Genomic DNA, 22,550 nt, shown 5'->3' on the forward strand with positions numbered 1-22,550 from the left:
CCATGCAGTTTTTATCACAATTGCTCTGTAGTACAGTTTAAGGTCAGGCATGGTGATTCCACCAGAGGTTCTTTTATTGTTGAGGATGGTTTTTGCTATGACAGGCAGATTTCTAAGTTAGCAACTAGACTAGTTCCAGACCAGCCAAGTCTACATAGTGAGACCTGTCTCAAACAAACAGAAGATTGCCATACCTCTTACTATTTTAAGAGGGAAATTCATGTGTCTTGAGTTGTTCTTCAGATAACTCTTATACAATGCAGTGAGAGGAACTTTGCTCATGCTACATTGAAGAAATAGAGGCACAGAATCAGCTAAGGGCACGTGGGATGGTCAGCTAGTTAGTGGTGGCACTGCCAGCTAGAACTCATACCTTTCACTGTACCCTCTCCTTTGTGAATGGCAGGTGAGGAGTAGCCATTGTGGCATAGATTCAGGAGTTCTTTATAACTAGTGTTTTATGTCTACAGCCTATGCTAGACCCAGTCATCCTTACCACAATCCAGGATGTGCGGAGTGTAGAGGAGAAAGACCTCAAGGACAAGGTAATTACTCCCTAGACAGCCTAGCACTGTTTAGTCCATGATAGCAAAGCCAAGTCTTGACAAATTCCCATGCCATTGCTTTCTGGATCCTCTTGATATTCTGTTAATGTCAAATTAATTAAAGTTTCCTGCCCCCTCCCCCTAAAGGGCTAATTTCAAAACAATTGAGGATAGTATTGTCTCAGAAAATAGAACAAATATGGTATTCTCAGGAATGATACCTAATTCAGAGTTTTTTTAACCTAATTTTGATGGTACTACAATCAGGCTAGACTAGAATCACATTGTATTTTGAGTGTATCAGAAGTTCTTTAGTGCAGTTTTAACACTGATGAAGACTTTCCTACTTTGAATCCCTTCTACAACAATCCTTTTTCATTTCTTTTACCCTCACCAAATATCTTTTGTTTAGGAGAATTAATTGACTATGTAAAATAAGAGTTGTCTCCTGGCCACTGTTAGCCTATGTTATATGTGTCATGAGAATTAATATCGGGATTTTTTTTTACAGTTTTTTGTTTGTTCATTTCTTTGTTTTTATGTTTTTATTAAATGAAAGAGGTTGGTTAGCATCCCTGAGCTCTTGTCTGCCATTAAGTTACTTTGCATGCGCTTCCAACCGGCTCTGGTGACAACTGTGGATGCCCTTCGCCTGGACATCCTGCTGCGCATGCTCAAGTCACCACACTTCAGTGCGAAAATGAATTCTCTCAAGGAAGTAAGTGTGCCCCTGAATCACATGTGGCCTTTAATATAAACATGTTGGGAGAAAACAAATTCTCTTGACTCCGAAAGGCAGAAAAAAATAGTACTATATGTGAATTGTCTGTTAGTGAAAGGTCGTATTTGTATTTTTCAAGATTTCTCTCTCTGAAAATTGTTTTTGTGAGATTTCCTCCAGTATCATCATCAGATATTTACTAAGGGCCATTCTCTTTATCTCACATATAACTTTATCTTCTAGCTGATGTTAGGACAAAATGAAGTATCTGTAACAATAGTGCAAGTCTAAGCAAAATGCTCAAAGCACTTTTTCTTCATTTTAGATCCACTCAAACAGTGTGGTTGGGATCAATGGACGGCAGTTTAAGCTAATAACCTAATTCAGTCATGATTCCAGTTATTTTTCCTTTAGTTTTCTGATTTTTGGCTCTAAGTCACATCAGCTCATCCTTGATCATTTTAAGTGAAAAGAAGACTTTATTGAAAGGGACTGATATATTTCACATGTATGAAGGGGTTGGATAACCAGACCATGAGCACAGTTTGAGCAGGTCAGCGCCAGAACTCTGTCCATGTCTTACTTCCACATTCCAGGCTATCTGTCCTGTGACCATGGATAGTCCACAAGCTGAACCTGACATTCCCATCCCCAGAGATGGTCTGGCTCCTCCTCCAGTTAGAAAATGTGGGGGACAAGTCAGAGTTGCAGTTTGGGTTGGGTCCTTGTCACTAAGCCGGCCACAGGTAGTCTAAGGATTAAGTAGAGCTCTAAGAACAATTTCATTTTCTTTTTAAGGAGACGTCATAATTAGTTGTTAACTTTTAAGAAATAAACTAGTTTTGAAATATTTTAATTAATTATTAGATTTTTTTATAAGTGTGTAAAATGACTATACATATATGAAAGAAGATTTGATTATGCATATTTATTCCCTCATGCTAATACTGTCATTTTAGGTAACAAAACTAATAGAAGATAGCACTCTATCCAAGTCCGTGAAGACCGCTATAGATACAGACAGACTGCTAGACTGGCTTGTTGAAAACTCAGTTCTGTCAATTGCACTGGAAGGTAAGCTGCTTTCAAAAAATAAAAATTACTTGACATGTAAATTATTTTTACTTTTAAAAGGTATAAACATCTTGTTTATTTTTATTAGTCTTTAGTTAATCTTAGAAAGTTATTACTGCTTTGCATTAATAGAGTTGTTATTCACTGTATCTGGTTCCCCTCTGATGTCTCCTCTATTAGGCAACATAGACCAAGCACAATACTGTGATCGAATAAAGGGAATTATTGAACTCTTGGGCAGCAAATTGTCACTAGATGAACTCACTAAAATTTGGAAGATACAAGTAAGTTGAGCAGAATTACTTTTGCCTTTTTCTGATATGTTTGGACCATAGCAAAGGGGGTAGGGTGGTGAGGAGTCAGTCAAACCAGGGGGACCTCCTCTGGTCTGTACTAGGTGAGCTATACTTACTCTGTTTTATGGTTTATTAAGATTGCATATTTAAGGGGTAAGGGACTAGGGAATTTAGCTTGGTAGCAGGGCACTTACCTAGTAAATTCAAGGCCCTGGGCTCCATTCTCAGTTCCAGAAAAAATAAATTACATATAGAAAAGGAATGGCATACTCACAAGACATTTCAGAGTTTATGCTTATTTTTTCTGTTACAAAGGTCAAAGTCTTCCAGAAAGCTTTGTGTGAACTACTGCAGAGCTAGGAATAGGTATACATCTGTTTATAAATCCTGCTAGCTACTTTTCTTTGTATTATTAATTTTCATTATAATTCTTCTTATGTAGTCTAATAAATGAGGTTGATAGTAGCAGGTTTTTAGATTTTAGCTTTTTAGAACTTCATTAACATGACAGACTCCAACATGGCTCTCCTTTGCTATTCACATCACCTCCATTACTGTCTTTTTTCCCTCCCGGTCATGTTCTCACTGTAGTCGCTGCTGGGCTTAAACTTAAAATTCTCTGCCTTAGTTTCTTGAGTGTTGGGTTTATAGATGTGTTCCATCATGCCTAGCTGTACTTCTGAGATTTCCTGTTAGCTCTTCCTTTCTACTTTGCTTTTCCCCATCAAGCCTTAATCTTTTGCCCTTTTCTCACTCAAAAGCTTTCTTTCATTAGTCCATTTCATCCACTCCTGTGTTGCTGACTATGAATAACTAATTCAGACTAAGCAGTTCAGCATCTAAACATGTACATACCTCACCTTCATGTGTGCATCTTACCAAAATCTCAGGCTGTAAGTTCTAAGGCATAGTGAAAGTCGGTGTTCTTTTTACCTGTGTCCATTTAGTTCTGTAGCAGTCAAAATATGGTTGGAAATAAACTATGCTAGACATTTCAGACACATGGACTTGACGCTGGGGGATTGTTTACAAAGCACGCATTCATGTGGTGCACAGGCATATTTGCCAGTAAAATATCCACATATATAAAGCATTTTTAAAAAGTTTAGAACAAAATCAAAAAAAGCGTTGCTAAGGTGGAAGATGACTGGGAGGGATCTGCTTTGGGAGGTGCAGACAGTGAAAGTGGAGAGTGCCAGAGCCCCTGCTGGCCCTCCAGCCCTAGATTCATTCTCTGAGCCTGAACCCAAAACACTCCTCCTCTCCCAGTACTGCCACTCCCTGCGTATCACAGGAAGCTAGCTGACGGGGCGCGCTGTGGGAGCACAGTTAGTTGCTTCCCCTCCCCGCAGTACAGAGAGGGTTACAGAAAAGCACTCCAATGTTCCTAGACTTTGCTTCCCATGTCTGGCCTCTGGCCTTAGTGAATACCCTCATGTATAATGTTTTCTCAGTGTACATTCTGAACTCACATGAGGTGAGGATTAGTAGATGGGGCAGGGGAGGGGGGACAGAGACAGAGAGACAGAATGAGAATGCCTGCTACATTTAATGAACAGCTGCATATCCATAGTGGTTGTGGAGAAAGTTAACTGAACCCACATGACTGAGGTTATAAAATGAGCATCAGTCATTCTCCGTAGGGTCTGTGTTCTGATGCAGACTTACTGGCCATTGGGTCAAAAGTACTAGTTGAAGTCATAAAGATTTTATGAGCAATATTTAAAATGGGGCCAATAATACTCTCAACTGAAGCCCCCCCCTGATCACTAATCTGTGAAAACACTCAACATATATTTGCCTTGTAATTTTATCAGTTCAAAATAAATCTATTTGAATTTTTGTTGAAAATATTTTATTCTCTTCCTAAAATAAATATCAGGCTGAGAACTTGATTCTTTTGCTTCTTCACACGTGAGAAGAGGCTGCTGGGTAGTGCTGCTGGGAGTGGAGGTGTAGCCAGGTGACCATTAGTAACAGTTGCTTTGTGTGACCCTGAACTTCCAGTGTTGTCATGGGAGTGAGTGCTAAGCAGACTGCAGTCACTCCTAAGTTGTTGGCAAGAAGACTTAGGTTTGGCCAAGTCCCAATACTTAACTTTCTCCTGGTGTCCCTTTTTTTTTTAGTCAGGACAGTCATCTACAGTAATTGAGAACATTCATACAATCATTGCTGCGGCGGCTGTGAAGTTTAATGCAGATCAGCTTAATCACCTGTTCGTCCTCATTCAGAAGGTAAAGTTTAAACTGAGTCCATCCCCCAACAGATGCCTTTTAACATACTTCTCTTACTTTATTAACCTTTTTTAGTTCAAATTTTAACATTTTTGCTAATTTCACCACCTTGACTGTGACACCTCTGTGTCTTGTCTGTTCTCCCGTGCAGAGCTGGGAGACTGAGAGTGACAGAGTGAGACAGAAGTTGCTGAGTCTGATTGGACGAATCGGCCGGGAAGCTCGGTTTGAGGCCACTTCTGGAAAGGCAGGAAAACCAAATGGATTATTCTAGCTACAAATGCTTGAAACGGTCTTGTCTGCCTATGGGATGGCTGGCTCATCATATGGTGCTATTTCAGGTGTTAGATGTCCTCTGGGAGCTGGCTCATCTTCCCACCTTGCCCAGTAGCCTAATTCAGCAAGCCTTGGAAGAACACCTCACCATCCTCAGTGATGCCTACGCGGTGAAGGAGGCGGTCAAGAGGAGCTACATCATTAAATGCATAGAAGACATTAAAAGGGTTTGTCGGGCTTTACTCTAACTTCTCTGTCAGAGCAGTAATGTTGTTTTGAGGGATTAGAGCCAAGAAAATTTCCTCCCTATTATGTAAACTAAGTGGAATGTCCTATTTGGAAACTTTTACCTTAGAATCCAAATTTGGGGCTAAAGGTTTTATTTTTACCAGTCACTTATATCTCCCTAATTTTCAGCCTGGAGAATGGTCGGGTTTGGAGAAAAACAAGAAAGATGGATTTAAGGTAAGTATTTCCATATGGAACCAACTAAGGTATTGTAATTTTATAACTACCTTTAGTAAATTGCATCCTACTTCTAAGATATTTTAGTGTTTATTAGACTAATATTAATATATAGATTGACCTTTATGAGCTATGCTTTATTTAGAACTTAGTAGTTGTTTACTCTTAAATGGAAAAAACTGGTTCCATTGAAAAATAATTTTTATGAAATTGCATGACTTTCAGCATCGCTTTCCTTTTAAATTTTACATAAAGTATATATAATTTTTAAAGCACATTGAATTCTAAATAAATTCAGTCCCCATTTTTCCCCCATAAGGGAAGGGAAAGTGAATATTTGTGGATAGGAGAAAGCAGGAGAAGGTACATGTAATGCTGGTGTACAAGAGGGGTAGGTGTTCAGTGCACCTGCACATGCACATGCTTTCGTTCTCAAAGCAGCCCTGATCAGAGCCACAGGCAGTACTCAGGCAGCCCTAGACTTACATCCCAGCCATGTAGGGACGAGTCTGGTTTTGGAGTTTCATATTAATAACATGGAAACATTTCTGGTAAAAAATAGATAGGGACTTGTTAGTATTTCATCAGCCAAACCTCTGCATGGTCTCCACTGGTGTTCTTCAAGGGAGCTGGGGTACTGCAGGCTTTTGTCTCACACCCACACACACATGGTTCTTGCTAACAAGCTCTGGCGATTTACCGGGTTTTTGTGCACTTCAGTTTATTTGGCTATGAAGTTTAGATGGGAATATAAGAATGTGGTGTTTCATATTTCTGACATTGAACTTTGAACAATGGAATTTTCTGCATAAGATCTAGCTTTAGTGATTTTTAAAAAGCATTCACAAACTGTACAAGTACCGCTGTTACAAACACAAGTAACGCTGGGGTTAAAAGGAATGATGAATGCTTAATGCTTGCTTTCCACTCAGAGTTTAAGTTTTCCAGTTCTCTCTGCTCAGTGACTCACACAATTTAGCAGTCTCTCTTATGATTGAATGATTTTTGTTGAGTTACTGAAACATTTATCCTTCAATAATATCAGTAAAGAAAAGGGACCTCTAGGAAAATGCTCTTTTCTTTTAGGCAACAGACGTTTTTTTCTTTATAGATAAGATATGCAGTTTTGAAGCTGAAGGGACATTTCCTTCCCTTGAGGGAAATGGCTTTTAAATCCAGAGACTCCTGTGGACCTTTGTTCCTCCCTTGTTCCACTGAGCATCACCTAGCTGTCCTAGTCAAGTGCATTATTGTGTCTTTATTGCTTCTCTTTGCAGTCACCTCATTTCGTGTCTGTTGCTTTGCAACAATACAACAGCAAAAGGAAGCTATCTGGTCATTTTATGAGATTCAAGAGGAATGCTCTTCCTTTTTATTCCCTGCTGCTCCCAGAAAGGAAGTCTCAGGGCACTGTTGCTCTCCCCATGTAACTGTAGCTTGCATTTTATGTAGTAGCACTTGCCAGTGTGCTAAGTGCTTCCCAGATACTGACAGTGCACTTGCTGAAGGGGGGCAGTGGGAAGATCAAAGCCCTCTGGCAGGGGAGTGAGATATTTACTGCCACTAAAGGTGTTTTTCTATGCTATGCCCTTTCCTGCCAGGCAGCAAGGTGGGCTGACTGGGGACTATGTCTCCCTGCCAGGCTACACAGAAACTAAGCGAAGGGTAAGACAAGATCACCCACCTCTTACTCCCCTCCTCCCTCAGCTACCTCTTCTCCCCCAATGATTCCCTTCCTGCTGCTTTTGACACTCCAGGTTCCCAAGTCCCACTGTCATGTTGAGAAGCTCTGACTTTCTACAGATTCTGCCGAGGTCCCTCAGCTCCCTTGGTCCTTTTTCTTCCCTCTGCTTCATTTCTACCCTCCGCTGTCCACCCTGACCCTTTGTCTTTACTTCACTTCTTATTTCCTTCAGTTAAAAGGTTAAATGTTCCATCCAAAATATAATTACTAAACAAGCAGAAATCATGTTTTCTCCAGTAGTAGTGTTTTCATATTCCATAGGCTGTCTGTATGTCTCCTGACAGCGCCTGACAGGCTTCTGGTAAATATTAGTTCCCTCCTCTTTCTCCCCTGCACCCTAGGAAGACACAACTGCTGTACTTACAGGTCGAATAAGCCTTGTCTAAAATGCTTGGGTCCTACAGTGTGTCCAGTTTTGGAGCTTTTTGGATTTTAGAATGTTTACATAGTCTTTGCTGGTTGAGCATCCCAAATTCAAAATAAGAAAAGTTTTGAACATAATATTAACACTCAAAAGAGCTTTCAATTTTAGAACTCAGGTTTCTAGATTTGGAACAGTTGATGTGTTTATCAGTGAGTTGCTCCTGTTTGCGGAAGGCTGGAGTAGACAGTAAAGCTAGCCAGGCATCTGCAGTAGTGCAGGTACTGAAGGGGGAAATTCTGCTTAAAGACTTTCTTCCTTATACATTTGTTTACTTTATTTCTAGATAAAAATCTAAAACTGCAAAGCAATACAGACAAGGAAATGAGGGGAGGGGTGTTCAGCCCTAAGAAGAGAGAACTCAATGTGAATGCTTTCTTTAGGTGCTTAGAGGGTAACAAGAGAAATTAGAGTACACTTAGGTTTTATGTCTCCTAAGGTACTGCATGGAGATACCTGCCTTTAGGTGTAAGAAGTCAGTGGGCTTTGTAGTGAGATGTCTGGACAGAACGTCTACCTGCTGAGGCAGTGAATGTATCCTGGGTTTCATAAGATGGAGGAGGAGAATGCAAACATAGGTTTGCAGCCACCTGGCTGAGCCTCACAGCTTCCTTTGTTGTCACTCTACTTTGGAGAGCACACTAAATTCAGTGACGTCATCAAAGAGATTCAGTTTACTTGCAGCCATCTTTAGCAATCAGAGGAATTTTCAATTGTTCTTGTAATTTAAAAATATAATACCATAGCTAACCATGGCTAACATGGTTCCTGATTGCTATCCTTCAGAGAGGCTATCAGTAATGATTCTTAAATCCCAACTTACATGATTATTCTCTTAATTTACTCAAAGTATAATTTCCACTAGCCATAATTAGTCTTGATACTTTTAAATGTATCTGCGCATTGCTAAAGGGTTTAGGCATATTTTATTTTTTGTATCCTTTTGGAAGGTATCAGTTCAGATACAAGCCTCACAGTTTTCCTCATTGTCTTTACAGTTTTGTTTTAGCAAAAATATTCTGGCTAACTTAAGTAGTAGTTGGCCTTCAATATGTACCTTATTTCTGTGATTCGAAGATGCCACAGATTGCAGCCCACATTGCAGAGTTACTGGATTTATAGAGAAGATGAACAGAAACTATCTTTTAGGGTGGAACTTTAGCTCAGTAGAATGTTTACCTGACATAAAGAGGCCTAGGAAGAGTTGCATCATTATCACACTATGAGTCAAGTGTGATAGCCCATGTCTACAATACCAGTACTCAGGAGATAGAGGCAAGAGACTCAGACAGTCAAGGTCATCTTCAACTACATGGTGAGTTTGAGGCTGGCCATGGTGCCTGAGACACTGCCCCAAAACCAAGAAAAGAAGCTCATTTTCCATTTATCAGCCATTGTTAAGACTTACACCAGTGGTTAAATGAAACCTTTCTGTTTTGCTTTGTTTTGTTTTGTTTTATCAATTATGTGTAACTTCATCTTTACACGCTAGTAATCATTATCTGTAATAGTGATTTGGACTACCCTGAAATCTTTGGTATGGGAGGTACTAGGAATAGAGTCGGGCTTGCACACGTAGGCAAGTGTGCTAACACTGAGTTGCATGCCCAGCAGTTCTTGAGACATACTGAAGCATGGGGAGGTTTGTGTGCTCATCTTCTTTCATGAAAGCAACTTTTTCTTTGAGTGCTGAATAGTATAGGTTGAGCAGCTTCTGTGAGGTAGAATACAGCTTAAGGCAGAGTTGTCAGTGATGAATGCAAGAGCTCCGTGCAAGGGAACTGTCTGCCTGTAGCTTCTGGCTTTGAAAATGACTTGAACTTCTTTGACAGTCACTTCAGGGTAGTTGTGCTATGTCATGGTATGTTTCTCATAACATATAAATAAGTAACCCAAATTCAGGTTTATAGGCCATCATTGTTTGGTACTACCTATACCTAAATAACAGCACAACTCAGATAACAGGTAGATAAACAAATGCCTTTTTTGTATAGGTAAGTTTGTATATACAAAGATACTGGACAGTTATAAAAGCTTACATTTAATGTTTAGTGTCTGGTAAGTGTCTGTTGACATAATTGAAAAAGTATCAAGTTGAGATACTTAAAATCCAGGAAATATGGTATTTGGTAACTGATCTGGCTTACATATTTGAGGTGAGGAGAATGTATTGTTTGGTGGTAGTAATTGGTTTGTACATAGTAACCTACAGTAGTGGTACATTTCTTTAAGACTACAATACTGTCCTTTTAACAGGGTTTTCATTTTGCAGAAAGGTTTGATAAAATTATTTTAAACAAAAAAAAAAATAGCCTTTTAAATAAATGGTAAGGCTTTAATTGATGTTTTGATTAATAATCGATCAGTGATGAATAGCATTTAATCTGATAGCAATTTTATTATGAAAGCTTATAGTTGAAAAGATGCTATTGATTAAAGGCCAATTGCATGCTTATTAGATTTCTTTTATCTATGACACAAAGATCCAGATTGTTGTACCAGTTTCAGAAATAGTATACTTGAAGTGCTTTGAAAATAAAGTGTAGTCTGAGTAAATTATCCTTAATAATTAATGAAAATAGTAATGGGGTTGGATGGAGTCAGGGAAGTGCTAGAAGTGGGCCCAGGAGCCCATCCGCACTAAGCCATGTCTACCTTAGAGCTGCACCCAAGCCCCGGACTTAGTTATTAAGGCAGAGTACCTTACATAGAAATAGAAACAGGTTATACTTTCGTTAGTACTTAACTCATTGCCAGTAATTTGATCAGATTAATTAAAGAAAGACATATTCTTAGTCCATTTTCCTTGCTAGCCAGGTCAGTGTCAGCTTTGCCATAATTTTTTTTTTTTTTTTTTTTTTGAGTCAACGTGTCTTAGCAGCCCTGTGCACTTAATCTGTCCTCTAATTCCCTGTCTGTTTTTGCTGATGTCCTCCTGTACGTTTACTGTCATCTCACATCCACTCCTGTTGGCAGTTCTTGGCCTTAGGAAATTGCATGCAGAGTAAGAAGGTGAAGGCTGGTTATGCTTGCATGGAGATAAGCTATAAATAAGTAATACGAAAGGGAAAATTATAGAATATGTAACAGTGAAATAATTGACTCAAACATTTTTTTATAGCTAATAAATGACTGCCATTTAGTTGTAAACTTAATTAATGTAACTTCTTTTTAACTCTATAGTCGTCTCAACTCAATAATCCGCAGTTTGTATGGGTGGTTCCAGCTTTACGTCAGCTTCATGAAATCACTCGATCCTTTATAAAACAAACCTATCAAAAGCAAGACAAGGTAGGAACGTACTTATTTTTAATCTCATGTGCATAGCCTATTGTAATAATTTTATACGTAAGCATGGCTAAAGTTGTTGCATTGATAGTATCTTACTGGTTTACGGTTAGTAATGTCAGTGGTTTTTAATCACTTGGAATGACTCAGAGGAGGTCTTTCTCTTGGTATAGTCCTAACTCTTCTTTTTGATTGCTAATTTATTAAGGTATCTAGGCTAGCTTTTAAGCACATTAATGATAGTCCCAAAATTTGAAAAGATTCCAAAAAAATCTTCTTTTTAATTACAAGAAGATGACTTTGTCTAAGGAGCTAGGTAGCACTTGCTTGCTTGCTGTCAGGGCTGTGGGGTGAGACCCAGGAGAGCAGGTAGAGCAAGAACTCTTCACAGAGTCATGTCTCTCTTAGGGGCAACCCTAGCAGTGTCTTAGTTCCCTAGTAAAGACCAGATTGAGTTTATCAACTGTCAGAAGTAATCTCATGTTCGTTCTTTCATCTGGGGCTATATTCTAAAATAAGAGCTATATTGTATTAAACAACAAAATGACTGCAGATTCTCATGCCACTTTCATTTCTGTTGCTTTTGTTAAGAGCATTATTCAAGACCTGAAGAAAAATTTTGAAATAGTCAAACTGGTAACGGGAAGCTTACTGGCTTGTCACCGACTTGCAGCAGCCGTGGCTGGGCCTGGAGGCTTAACCGGCTTAACACTGGTGGATGGCCGCTATACTTACCGGGAGGTATCACTCACTGTGTTTGTGTTTTGTGGTTTTCGGGATTGGCTAACTTTTTTTTTCTGTTTGAACTGTAAAACAAATATTTGTTGGGTACAACTATAGAAGGGCACCATGAGCAATCTTTGTAATGCAGGAATGGTTTTAAGTCTTAACTATAGTTTCATTTTTTTTCTCTTTTATTTTCATTAGATTTATTAATTTGTGTTGCGTGTTTGTATGTGCACCACCTGGGGGTCTGGTGCTCACAGAGTTCAGATGAGGGCCTCAGATTTCCTGGAACTGGAGAAACAGGTGGTTGTGAACCACCACCTGGGTGCTGGGAATTAAACCCAGGCCCTCTGCAGGGGCAGTAAATACTTGTACCCACTGTGCTGTCTGTCTCTCCAGCCCTTTACTATAATTTCAAATTAAGTTTAGAAAAATAGTATTTCTTAAGAACAATTGCTAGCTCTGTAGATCATACATTTTGATTTTCAAATCAATTGATGGCTAATAATGTTTTTTGTTTTTTGTTTTAAATCTTAGCTGGGTATAGTGTCTCCCATCTGTAATTCAGGACTCCATTAGACCAGTGGTTCTCAACCTTTCTAATTCTGAGACCCTTAACACAGTTCCTTATGTTGCGTTGACCCCCTCCCCGACCATAAAACTATTTTTGTTATTACTCCATGACTCCAATTTTGCTATTTTGTTGCTATTGTGAATCATAATGTAAATATCCTGATATACAGGATATCTTGCATGTGACCTTGTGAAAAGTTCTTTTGATTCCCCAGAGGGGTCACAACTCACAGGTTGAGCACTGCAGCCATAGACTGAGGTAGGAGGATTTTTGTGAATTCCTGGCATGGGCTCTATTGGTTGAATTCTAGGCTATTCTAGAATTCAGAGTAAGACCTGCTCTCTACAAAACAAAAAACCAAAAAACTACCAGAAATAAAACTTAATCTCACCACTTGTGAGTATGACGGTTCCTTTGAGATTACTGGAATTGAATTTGATTCATATCTACAATCAACTGACTTAGTAATAAATTTGAGGTTGCTTCTGCTGCATTGAATTATTGGCTGATAAGTCCATTTGTCATATTTACTTTATCATGAATTACATGACAAGTGTTCTATATAAATCTGTTTTATAGAATTTTATTGTAATGTTTCTTTTAGGATGACAGCCTCAAACAAGTTAACTAGTTGCATTATTGCTTTTTTCAGTATTTAGAGGCACATCTGAAATTTCTGGCATTTTTCTTACAAGAAGCTACACTGTATCTTGGGTGGAACCGAGCCAAAGAAATCTGGGAGTGCCTTGTCACTGGCCAGGACGTCTGTGAGCTAGATCGAGAGGTAAGGCCTGGGGTTGTGGGTTAGTGACATTGCACTAAACGCTGCCCTCCTCCGTGTGTCTCATGTCATCTGTGTTCTGCATCCTGTTTGCTGTGATTATGAATATGTGAACACTGAATGGCGCAATGAGAACTGTAAGTACTAGGGAAAACATGTCTTAAAAGACATCCATGATAGACATAAGTGTGTGGGCTCTTTGATGGTTTTGTTCAATTCTGGCTACAACACTAAAGCTGACAATATCACTGAAGAATTACGGTAGAGTTTAGTTTTCTCTTTTCCTGTGAGATTAAATTTTAGATCACTGCTAAAAAACTTAGTTCCTAAAAAATGTTGTATCTTTAAAATGTAAACATGAATCAAGAACAATTATAGTAAAAATTCAAACACTTACTTTAACATTTGCACTTGCTAACAGTGAGTCTTGGTCTCCTCTCATGACAGAATAATAATAGCTATTTCCTAGGCATATTGAAAGGACTGAGTGTGTGGCAGTGCTTAGCACTGGGCCTGGCAGACAGCAAGGCTTCCCTGAGTGCTAGCGGGAAGATGCAGGCATAAGATCCAGCGAGAGGTGTGAGTGCACACTTTCGTGGCCAGCAGAAGGACCTCCTGTCCTGTCCACTTCAGAGCACCAAACATTTAGGGTTCCTGTGTCAGTTGAACAGTTACAGGAGTGTTAGAAGTATTGAAAACGTCTCTTTACTATCCAGATGGCCATACGTTTCTGTCTGCAGTGGATTGTGGTTGGTCTTAGGGCACTTTTGTCTTAATCCACAGATGTGCTTTGAGTGGTTTACAAAGGGGCAGCACGACCTGGAGAGTGACGTTCAGCAGCAGCTCTTCAAGGAGAAAATTCTGAAATTGGAGTCATATGAAATCACTATGAATGGTAGGGAAAACTTACAATTATTTGCTTTAGTTTTTTTAGAGCGAGAGATTTTATTCTTCACTTTAATCTACTTCTCAGAAGCAGCTGAACAGTTTGTAATTCTCCACCTACATAACTGCATGGTATTTTACTGAGATTTAAAATAACATAGCCTAATAGATTAAATTGCCAAAATATCTTTGTATTCTTTAATAAATAGAATTCATTAGGTAAAGCTATATTAAGGTCCATACTGCTTCCTTTCAGTTACTTCTCTTAGCTGAGTTATTTTATTGAGTTCCGAAAAACTCCATTTTGTAAATACACTGTCAGCAACTTTTAGGAGCCCTGCACTGATTGGCAGCTAGTTTCCAGCCTTCCCTTGCCCAGCCTCTAATCTCTTTTCCTATGGACTGGCCCAGTTTGGTACAAGTGAAATCATATATACTATTTGGGACCTTTCCTACTTGGCTTCTCTGATTGTGGCTGAAGAGTAATGTTTTCAAGGCACACCCAGGTTGTGATGTCACTTTAGAAGAATAATATTTCACTGTAGATGTCCCATTATTTTCATTTATAGGTCAGTGAACACTTGCTGCTACTGTTTTGAGCTATAAACATTCATATAGTAGTTTTTTTGTGTTCTCATTTCTTTTGGTTATGAAATTTAGAGTCACATTGCCATGAGATGTAACTTTTGAAAATCTGCCAAACTGTTTTTGCAAAATAGCTGCACCATTTCATAATCCCACCAGCAGTGTATAAGGATTCCAATTTTCCTCATTGTCAATACTTCTTATTTATCTGCCTTTTGAAAGGTGTCCTGGAGGGCGCTGAGTTATGTCCTGTAGTAATGACTTGTGTTTTCCTGATAATGAACGATGCTGAACATCTGTTCAGACTGTTTTTTGGTCCATGTAAATAGATTCTTTGGAGAAATGTCTAGTTATGATTTTGACCTTTTTTTAAAAAAAAATTAGACTGTTGTATTGTCTGGGATCCTTATATACTCTGGGTATTAGCTTCTTATCAGATAGATCGTTTGTAAAAAATTCTATTTTGTATATTGTGTCCTTTTCTTGATAATGTCCCTTGAAGCACAAAAGTCTTATAAATTCTGATCAAGTCTGCCTTACATGTATTTTCTTCTGTTGTTTGTGGGTTGTTGTTTTGATTTGTCTGGTTTTTTAGGACAGGATTTCTTTATGTAGCCCTGTCTGGTCTGGAACTTTCTATGCAAACCCGTCTAGCTCCAGCCCACAGAAGTCTGCCTTTGCCTCCCAGTTAAGATTAAAGATGTATGGCTTGTTTGTGCTTTTTCAAAGGTGTCTGGGATTTTTTTGAGATGGGATTTGGGTGGTCTGCCCAGACTGGTCTGGAGTCTCTTGGCCGTCAAACACTGCACACACACTTTTGATGCCTGTTTGAGAAGCCATTTCCAGGAACGCTGTAGCCTTCCCTTCTGCTTCACTTTAGACCTTCCCCGATTATCTGTGTCTGAGTGCATGGGTTTGACTGGCATTCTATACTCTTAGGTTTCAACTTATTTAAGACTTTTTTTGAAAATGTGAATCTCTGTGATCATCGGTTGAAAAGACAAGGAGCTCAGTTGGTACGTATCTTATTCTCAATCTAGATACATTGAGATATTTGATGTAACTTGATCTTCAGAAGGAAAAAAACTGTCTTCTAATGGATTGAAACATAAACATGTTTGTTTAAATAAGGAGGTCTTTTTACCTGCCTACTCAGGCATTAGTGGCAGAGGCTCCCTTGAAGGCCCCAGTGGCTGCATGACTAGCCCTGCCTCTCTCCCCAGCATGAAGTCTGCCCACTCTTCATCTCTCCCATATAAAAGCAGTTCTGCATCTGTGGTTGTCAAGTGGGTTTCCAGGGCTTTGGTCCAGTAGGCTTTCATGTAGCGATTCCCAAGGACCTGATAATGAGAAGATGGACATCCTAGGATGTGAGTGGCAAGGACTGAGGGGAATGTGGGGACAGACTATGAAGTAGGAAAATGGAGAATCACGGAGTGCTTCTATTCTCTATGTCCTTAAGACAGAAAGACAAGCATTTGATCTTTTCTAAGTCCTGTTACCGGAAGTACTCAGGACATGTACAAGACACTCTAACTCTGTATCCTGCTCTTCTAGCTGAGCTTTGGGAAGGACTGGGTCAAGCTCCCAGAATTAGCAGCCTTTTCAGTCTCTGGTTGATTAGCTTCTTTGGGCAGATGTCTGCCTTGTGTCAGGGCTGTCTGGAGAAACATCCCTGCACCTATTCTGCACTGCCTGTTACCTCTGGTGGCTTTTCATGTGAGCGTTCCATATCAGTGCACTAGGGGGTTGACCTAGTGTCTTTGTTTTGTTAAACAGAAGTTCAGACTCAATCACATAGCAAAAAATAATGACCTGTGATTTTTGTAATACTAGTGTACTACTAAGTTTAATTATATACATTTTAATTTTACACAGTATGTAGAAAAGTTGGAGTTGGTAGGAATGGATTTCATTTGGAAAATTGCCATGGAATCACCTGATGAAGAAATTGCTAATGAAGCTATTCAATTAATCATAAACTACAGTTATATTAATCTAAACCCTAGGTTAAAGAAGGTGAGTCCCCAAGGGAAAAAGTTACTAAGACATAAAAATGTAAAAAAAAAAATTATGTATTTTGTTATTGCTAACTTGTGATCCTTGTTGTATTCCAATTTGATTTATTTTGGTATTTTGTCTTGGCTAATGGTTACAATTAAATGCCAAAGTCTAATTTTAATTTTCATATACTTCTGACTTTCAGGACTCAGTGTCTTTACATAAGAAATTCATTGCTGACTGCTATACAAGACTAGAAGTGAGTAAAAAAAAAAAAAAAAAGGTCATTTAAATGAGTTCTTTTCCCCTTTTCTAAGTTTATGTTTTCAGATAAATGTTGAATGCCAGTATTTGTGGCTAGATACTATTGGAGAATTGATCAAATATACCATGTCATGGTGTTGCGGATAGGTGTGACCACTGATGTTGGTCAGGAACTAAGCGCTTGCTGCAAATCATGAGAACTACATTCAGAACTAGGGTCTGGCATTGCTGGTTGGGACATGTAACTCCAGTACTGGAGGTGACTCAGTGGGGCTCACTTGGCCAGCAAGCCTAATCCAAAACACTGAACTCAGTGTAGAGACCCTGTATCAAAAAACAAGGTGGAGATCAGTAGATACCTGGTAGTAAACTCTGTCTCCACATGCGTGCGCTCACGTGTACTCGTGAACATATGTGCATATGCGTGCATGCTGATGGACACACACACCAATTACACTCTGTGTAAAATCTTACCTTCTGTCTCATCCTCTCTTTCTCCGATCTATCTGTCTGTCTGTCCGTCTAGCTAGCTCCCACTTCTGGGACATAAGGAACCATCTATTGTACATAGATTCCACATTGGTACTAGGATGTCCGTGCTTCACATAATTTATGCAATAAATGCTGTTTGAAACCACAGCAGGAGACCTAGAAGTAAATGATGTTGGTAATCTTTGTTAATTAGAAGCCTATGGTTTAATATCATCTCATTCACTTTGACCATCTTAGTTCCATCATTGAAATCTGTGCTTAAGTTTTATAACTAATGGGGTATTCCAAAAGTATAAATGCCACTGTCCCCAGATGTTAATAAGTTGATCTTCCTCATGGCAAACATGTGCTGTTCTGTACTTTATACAATACAAATTGTGACTTCCATACAAATATGTCACCATAAAAGATTCAAATATCCAAGTTCTTCTATATGTAGTATAAGTATTCATATATCTCAACTAGCTCTTTTTAATATTCTTTTTATTGTATGTGTGTGTTTGTGTGTGGAGGAGGGGTGCAGGAGGGATTCAGATCCCTTGTTGCATATGTGGAGGTCAGAAGACAAGGTTTCCTGAAGTTAGTTCTCCTCCTTGCTTTACTTGGGTTCCAGGGAGTCAGTTCGCATCCTTACGCTTTCTTGCCAAGTGTTTTACCTGCTGAGCCATCTCATAGCCCTCAACTGGCTCTTATTCTGCCTCCCATAGGTTATTTGGTGAATACTGATTGTCACAACTGGAAAGAGCCTGGTTGGCACCTAGTGGTTAGAGGCCAGGGATCCTGCTAAGAACCCTGCAGTGCCCAAGGCAGCTTTTGCAACAAGAAGTTAGCAAAAGAAGTTAATGTCAGAGACCAGGGTGAGAAACCCAGATATAGAATATTATTTTGTACTCTACAGGCAGCCAGTTCAGCACTCGGTGGCCCTACTCTAACACATGCTGTGACCCGAGCAACCAAAATGCTCACTGCAACTGCCATGCCAACTGTAGCAACATCAGTTCAGTCTCCATATAGGTAAGTGACTTCAGAACTGAACACAAGCACACAACACAAAAATTAATATTGTTAAAAATGTTTATGCTATGTCCTCCCCAATATCTCTTCACTAGGGTCCTCAGAGCTTCTGCTCTGTCTTGAAGAAACATAATTGTATGTTTCCTAATGTTTACCTTTTGTCGGTGTCCTGAAGATCTGCAGGTCATCACTTAGAGTCACCTGAGTATTGTTTGTACCTACCCATCTGCCTTGTGGACACATTGTTTTCTTTTACTTCATTTTTTTACTACTTTGATTATGCATAGCCTAATCATTAGGATTTAATGCTCCAAGTATCCCTTTGCTACCCTCTACTGGCAGATGCTTGTCAGTCATTTTTATTCCTGGAGCAGTGTGTATTTTAACTTGTTGAGATATCACACACACACACACACACACACACACACACACACACACACACACGGTAATCAAGACAATTTCCTAGATTCTTTTAAAACTGTTTTTAAAAAAATGTGCTGAGTATTATATGTTATAATTTATTAATATGAAGGGATAGAATGAAACCTAACCCCTCACAGGTCCCCATTTTTTAATGATTATAGAATCAGTTCATGATAAGAATGAATGCTTTCCACATTCTTGTGTACATGCGTGTGTGCGTATGTTTGCATGTGTTTCTATGTGTGCATATGCATGGAAATCTTACTACAGTGTTTCTAAGATTTAGTTTAGTTGCTCAGTTCCTTAGCAGTTTATCTATCAGTCATTTATAGCCTATTGGATTGGGTTTTCCAGTTGCTACTTTATATGAATATACTTTTAACTGCTCTTTTCTAGCGCTTTTTATTCTAAATCTCAAATATAGCAAGCTAAAGAGACCACACAATTTTTAAAATGTTCTTATTTAAATGGTGTTAATAAACTGTATTTCAGAGTTGAATCTGAGTAAGAGTGTTGTAGTTTATCTCATTTTGATAGTTTTAAAAGAACTTTTTAGAATCGGTACTTGCTGTAGTCTAGGAGTTTGGGTTATTCTACTGTAGTTTCACCATCACATGCTGTCAAGTCTTATTATCTCAGATGATAAGTAAGATTCTAGAAGTCATTGATCAAATAGCCATCAGATTTTATTTTCAATTAACAACTTGTGTTTGTGGTATATTTATTTTCATTTGTCTTCTGATTTTCCCATCAAATTGGAACTTTGTCAGATTCTGTGTTTTTGTAGAATTTTGTGACATATTTTAGTTATAAGATTATGAGCATCAAATTCCCTAATTGTTCTTGGTAGACTGGTAAACATGAAGGCCTAGAGACTCAGGTCCACTTTTTATGGAACTGTTCAAAAAGGAGAGGAAACCTGAGAAGAGGCAGGCTTCACCCCCCACCCCCATTCCATCTGAGCATGGCAGCTGTGAGCAGGCTTTAATACTGCTCACTGAGTGAAAGGGGAATCTAGGCTTTGTGTGTTTCAGTTTTGATGAGTGAGTATTTACTGTGATTCTGGTAGAGTAGAATTGAGCTGAAGTCAGCAATTTGTTTCCTACATATTTTAAAATTTTGTTGGTCTTTGTAACTTACAGATCAACAAAACTTGTGATAATCGAGAGACTGCTGCTTCTGGCGGAGCGCTATGTGATCACAATAGAGGTATGCCCTCTCTATGAGCAGCGTAAGTCATAGGAGAGGTGGTAAAGCGTGGGTTTCATGTGCAGTTGTGCCTCACCGTCTCACTCTGCTGGCTTATCTCTTCAAAGGACTTCTACTCTGTCCCACGAACTATTCTACCTCATGGTGCCTCATTTCATGGACATCTTTTAACTCTTAATGTTACCTATGAGTCTACCAAAGATACCTTCACTGTAGAGGTAAGTTTACATTAATATCTATACCTATCTTCATAAGAACGATGTTGGTGGAAATAAATGATGGTTCCCAACGATATCTGATAAATAAATTGAAAATAAAGACTGAGATCCCTGGACCTGCTTGGATCGCTAGCACCCAGGTGAAAATCCGGGCATGGTAGTGTATACTTATAATCCTAGAGCTGGGGACGGGGTCCAGAGAGATTCCTGGAGGTTGTTAGCCATTCAGTGAACTCTAGGTTCAATGAGTGTCTCAAAAAATAAGGTGGAGAGCAGTAGAAAAAGGCACTTGACATCAGTCTCTGGTTTTCACACTCATGAATACATATACTCATACACCACATACACACATACATAAAATAAAGTAAGCCTAAAATGAAAGGAAAACTTGGAGTATAAACAGATATAAAATACAGTGCCAAGTGAAGCTGAGTGTCCTAAAGAGTAAGTAATAGTAAAGGATGATAAGTGGGTTGAAGATGACGATATTCATGAAATATCTCGGATAAAGATGGACCCCTGAGATAGCTCATGTTCAAGCAGGGATTTGAAAAGCAACAGAGTAATTGCTTTTATTAGTACAGTCTTTCAGATGGAGAGCAGCAGGTATAAAAGCCCACAAGGTGGCTCTTGAGAGAGGGTTGATGAGAGAGAGTGGGGATAGAAGTGACTTCCAGGGAATGGCTTGAGATCTTACACTCTACATAAAAGGGAGAAATGAAAGTATGGCATAAAGCATTTAACACTTGTCTAAGGGGAACCACCCAAGAGCAGGAGTTCTTGAAAATATTGCTGTCTTCCTAGTTTGTAGCAGAGTCTAGTACATAGCAGATGCTTAACAAAAGGCTGGAGAGAAGACTCGGCAGTTAAGAGCACTTACTGCTCTTCCAGAGAGTAATGAAATGAAGTAAATAAATGAATTCTCTCACACCAGTGTTATATTTTATTTTCTAGGCTCACAGTAATGAAACGATAGGCAGTGTCCGGTGGAAGATAGCCAAACAGCTGTGTTCTCCTGTGGACAACATACAGATATTTACGAATGATAGTCTGGTGGGTTTAAAGAACAATTGTTGGCCTGTGGGCCCAGGTTGAATAGTTCCTCCTCTTGTACTCTCAGTAACTAAGAAACAAACTTTTGCAGCTGACAGTAAATAAAGATCAAAAGCTCCTCCACCAACTGGGATTCTCTGATGAACAAGTTCTTACTGTGAAGACTTCTGGCAGTGGGACCCCCTCAGGGAGCTCTGCAGATTCCTCAACCAGCTCCAGCAGCAGTAGCAGTGGGGTCTTCAGTTCATCGTATGCTATGGAACAGGTAGAAAAAGGGATTGAACAACTACTGCCTTTCTGTGTTCAGCCTATACAGATTTGAGTGATCACAAAGATCTGAATAAAACAAACTATGTAATTGAGAACTGATTTGGAACAGAAAAGATACATAATTTCCTAGTCTTAGTCTCGGGATGTCCTCCTGTCTGACCTCCTGCTGTCATCTCATATATCTTTCTCCGTTGATCTTTTGGTTTTTTATCTCTCCACTGGGTCCCCATTCAGTACTCAGATGTGTTGTGCTATCTTAGTACTTTAAAGGCAGGGAAGGTAGGTCATTGAGTAAAGGGTTTGCTGTAACCATGAGGAGCTGAGTTCAATCTCTAGCATCCACAGAAAACGCAGGGAATGGTGAGACATGTTTATATTCCTGTCACTTGGAAAGTAGAGATAGGCAGTGACCTTCACTCCATTCTTCAGTCTCCCCCAAACTTTGTAGTGCCACCCTCTCAGAACAAGTATTGTTTGTAAGTTTGGTTAGAAAAAGAAAATTCTTTTGCTAGTATATATTTATGTTTAATATTTTTCCCTCAGGAGAAATCTCTCCCTGGTGTGGTGATGGCACTTGTATGTAATGTGTTTGACATGCTGTACCAACTTGCCAACCTAGAAGAGCCAAGGTAAATGCATGGATTGGTAAAGCAAGTTATTAAAGTTATTGAGCCAAGCAAATCCTACCTGAAATATATTTCATTACATACCTCAAATATATATACTACATTAATTTCATAGTAGTATATAAATTTATACTAGAAGACCATATAGCTTGTATGAAAGAAATTAAAGGAGCTTACTTTATTTTTGAAATTTTCTCAGGATAACTCTACGAGTACGGAAGCTTCTGCTCTTGATACCCACTGACCCAGCCATTCAGGAAGCCCTGGATCAGCTGGATTCTTTAGGCAGAAAGGTATTCATATATTTTTTTTTAATTATTATTTTCTTTATTTACATTTCAAATGCTATCCCGAAAGTTTCCTAT

General features: G+C 39.0%; 1 protein-coding gene across 1 annotated transcript in view; it reads left to right on the top strand.

The window, feature by feature from the left end:
• The window catches only part of Usp24 (ubiquitin specific peptidase 24), a 135,647-nt gene that overhangs the window by 50,741 nt on the left and 62,356 nt on the right, over positions 1 to 22,550 (top strand). Inside the window, exons 9-30 of the mRNA XM_021201285.2 lie at positions 471 to 545; positions 1,105 to 1,263; positions 2,226 to 2,340; positions 2,521 to 2,624; positions 4,763 to 4,870; positions 5,022 to 5,117; positions 5,212 to 5,373; positions 5,564 to 5,611; positions 10,960 to 11,067; positions 11,656 to 11,805; positions 13,017 to 13,148; positions 13,929 to 14,040; positions 15,555 to 15,631; positions 16,494 to 16,634; positions 16,822 to 16,875; positions 18,271 to 18,386; positions 19,952 to 20,018; positions 20,126 to 20,236; positions 21,191 to 21,289; positions 21,381 to 21,554; positions 22,103 to 22,188; positions 22,385 to 22,478. Coding sequence (XP_021056944.1) covers positions 471 to 545; positions 1,105 to 1,263; positions 2,226 to 2,340; positions 2,521 to 2,624; positions 4,763 to 4,870; positions 5,022 to 5,117; positions 5,212 to 5,373; positions 5,564 to 5,611; positions 10,960 to 11,067; positions 11,656 to 11,805; positions 13,017 to 13,148; positions 13,929 to 14,040; positions 15,555 to 15,631; positions 16,494 to 16,634; positions 16,822 to 16,875; positions 18,271 to 18,386; positions 19,952 to 20,018; positions 20,126 to 20,236; positions 21,191 to 21,289; positions 21,381 to 21,554; positions 22,103 to 22,188; positions 22,385 to 22,478 — 2,388 coding nt within the window. The remainder of the gene's footprint in view (positions 1 to 470; positions 546 to 1,104; positions 1,264 to 2,225; positions 2,341 to 2,520; positions 2,625 to 4,762; positions 4,871 to 5,021; positions 5,118 to 5,211; positions 5,374 to 5,563; positions 5,612 to 10,959; positions 11,068 to 11,655; positions 11,806 to 13,016; positions 13,149 to 13,928; positions 14,041 to 15,554; positions 15,632 to 16,493; positions 16,635 to 16,821; positions 16,876 to 18,270; positions 18,387 to 19,951; positions 20,019 to 20,125; positions 20,237 to 21,190; positions 21,290 to 21,380; positions 21,555 to 22,102; positions 22,189 to 22,384; positions 22,479 to 22,550) is intronic.

This window comes from Mus pahari, chromosome 6, assembly GCF_900095145.1.
Source record: "Mus pahari chromosome 6, PAHARI_EIJ_v1.1, whole genome shotgun sequence".
Classification (NCBI taxonomy): Eukaryota; Metazoa; Chordata; class Mammalia; order Rodentia; family Muridae; genus Mus; species Mus pahari.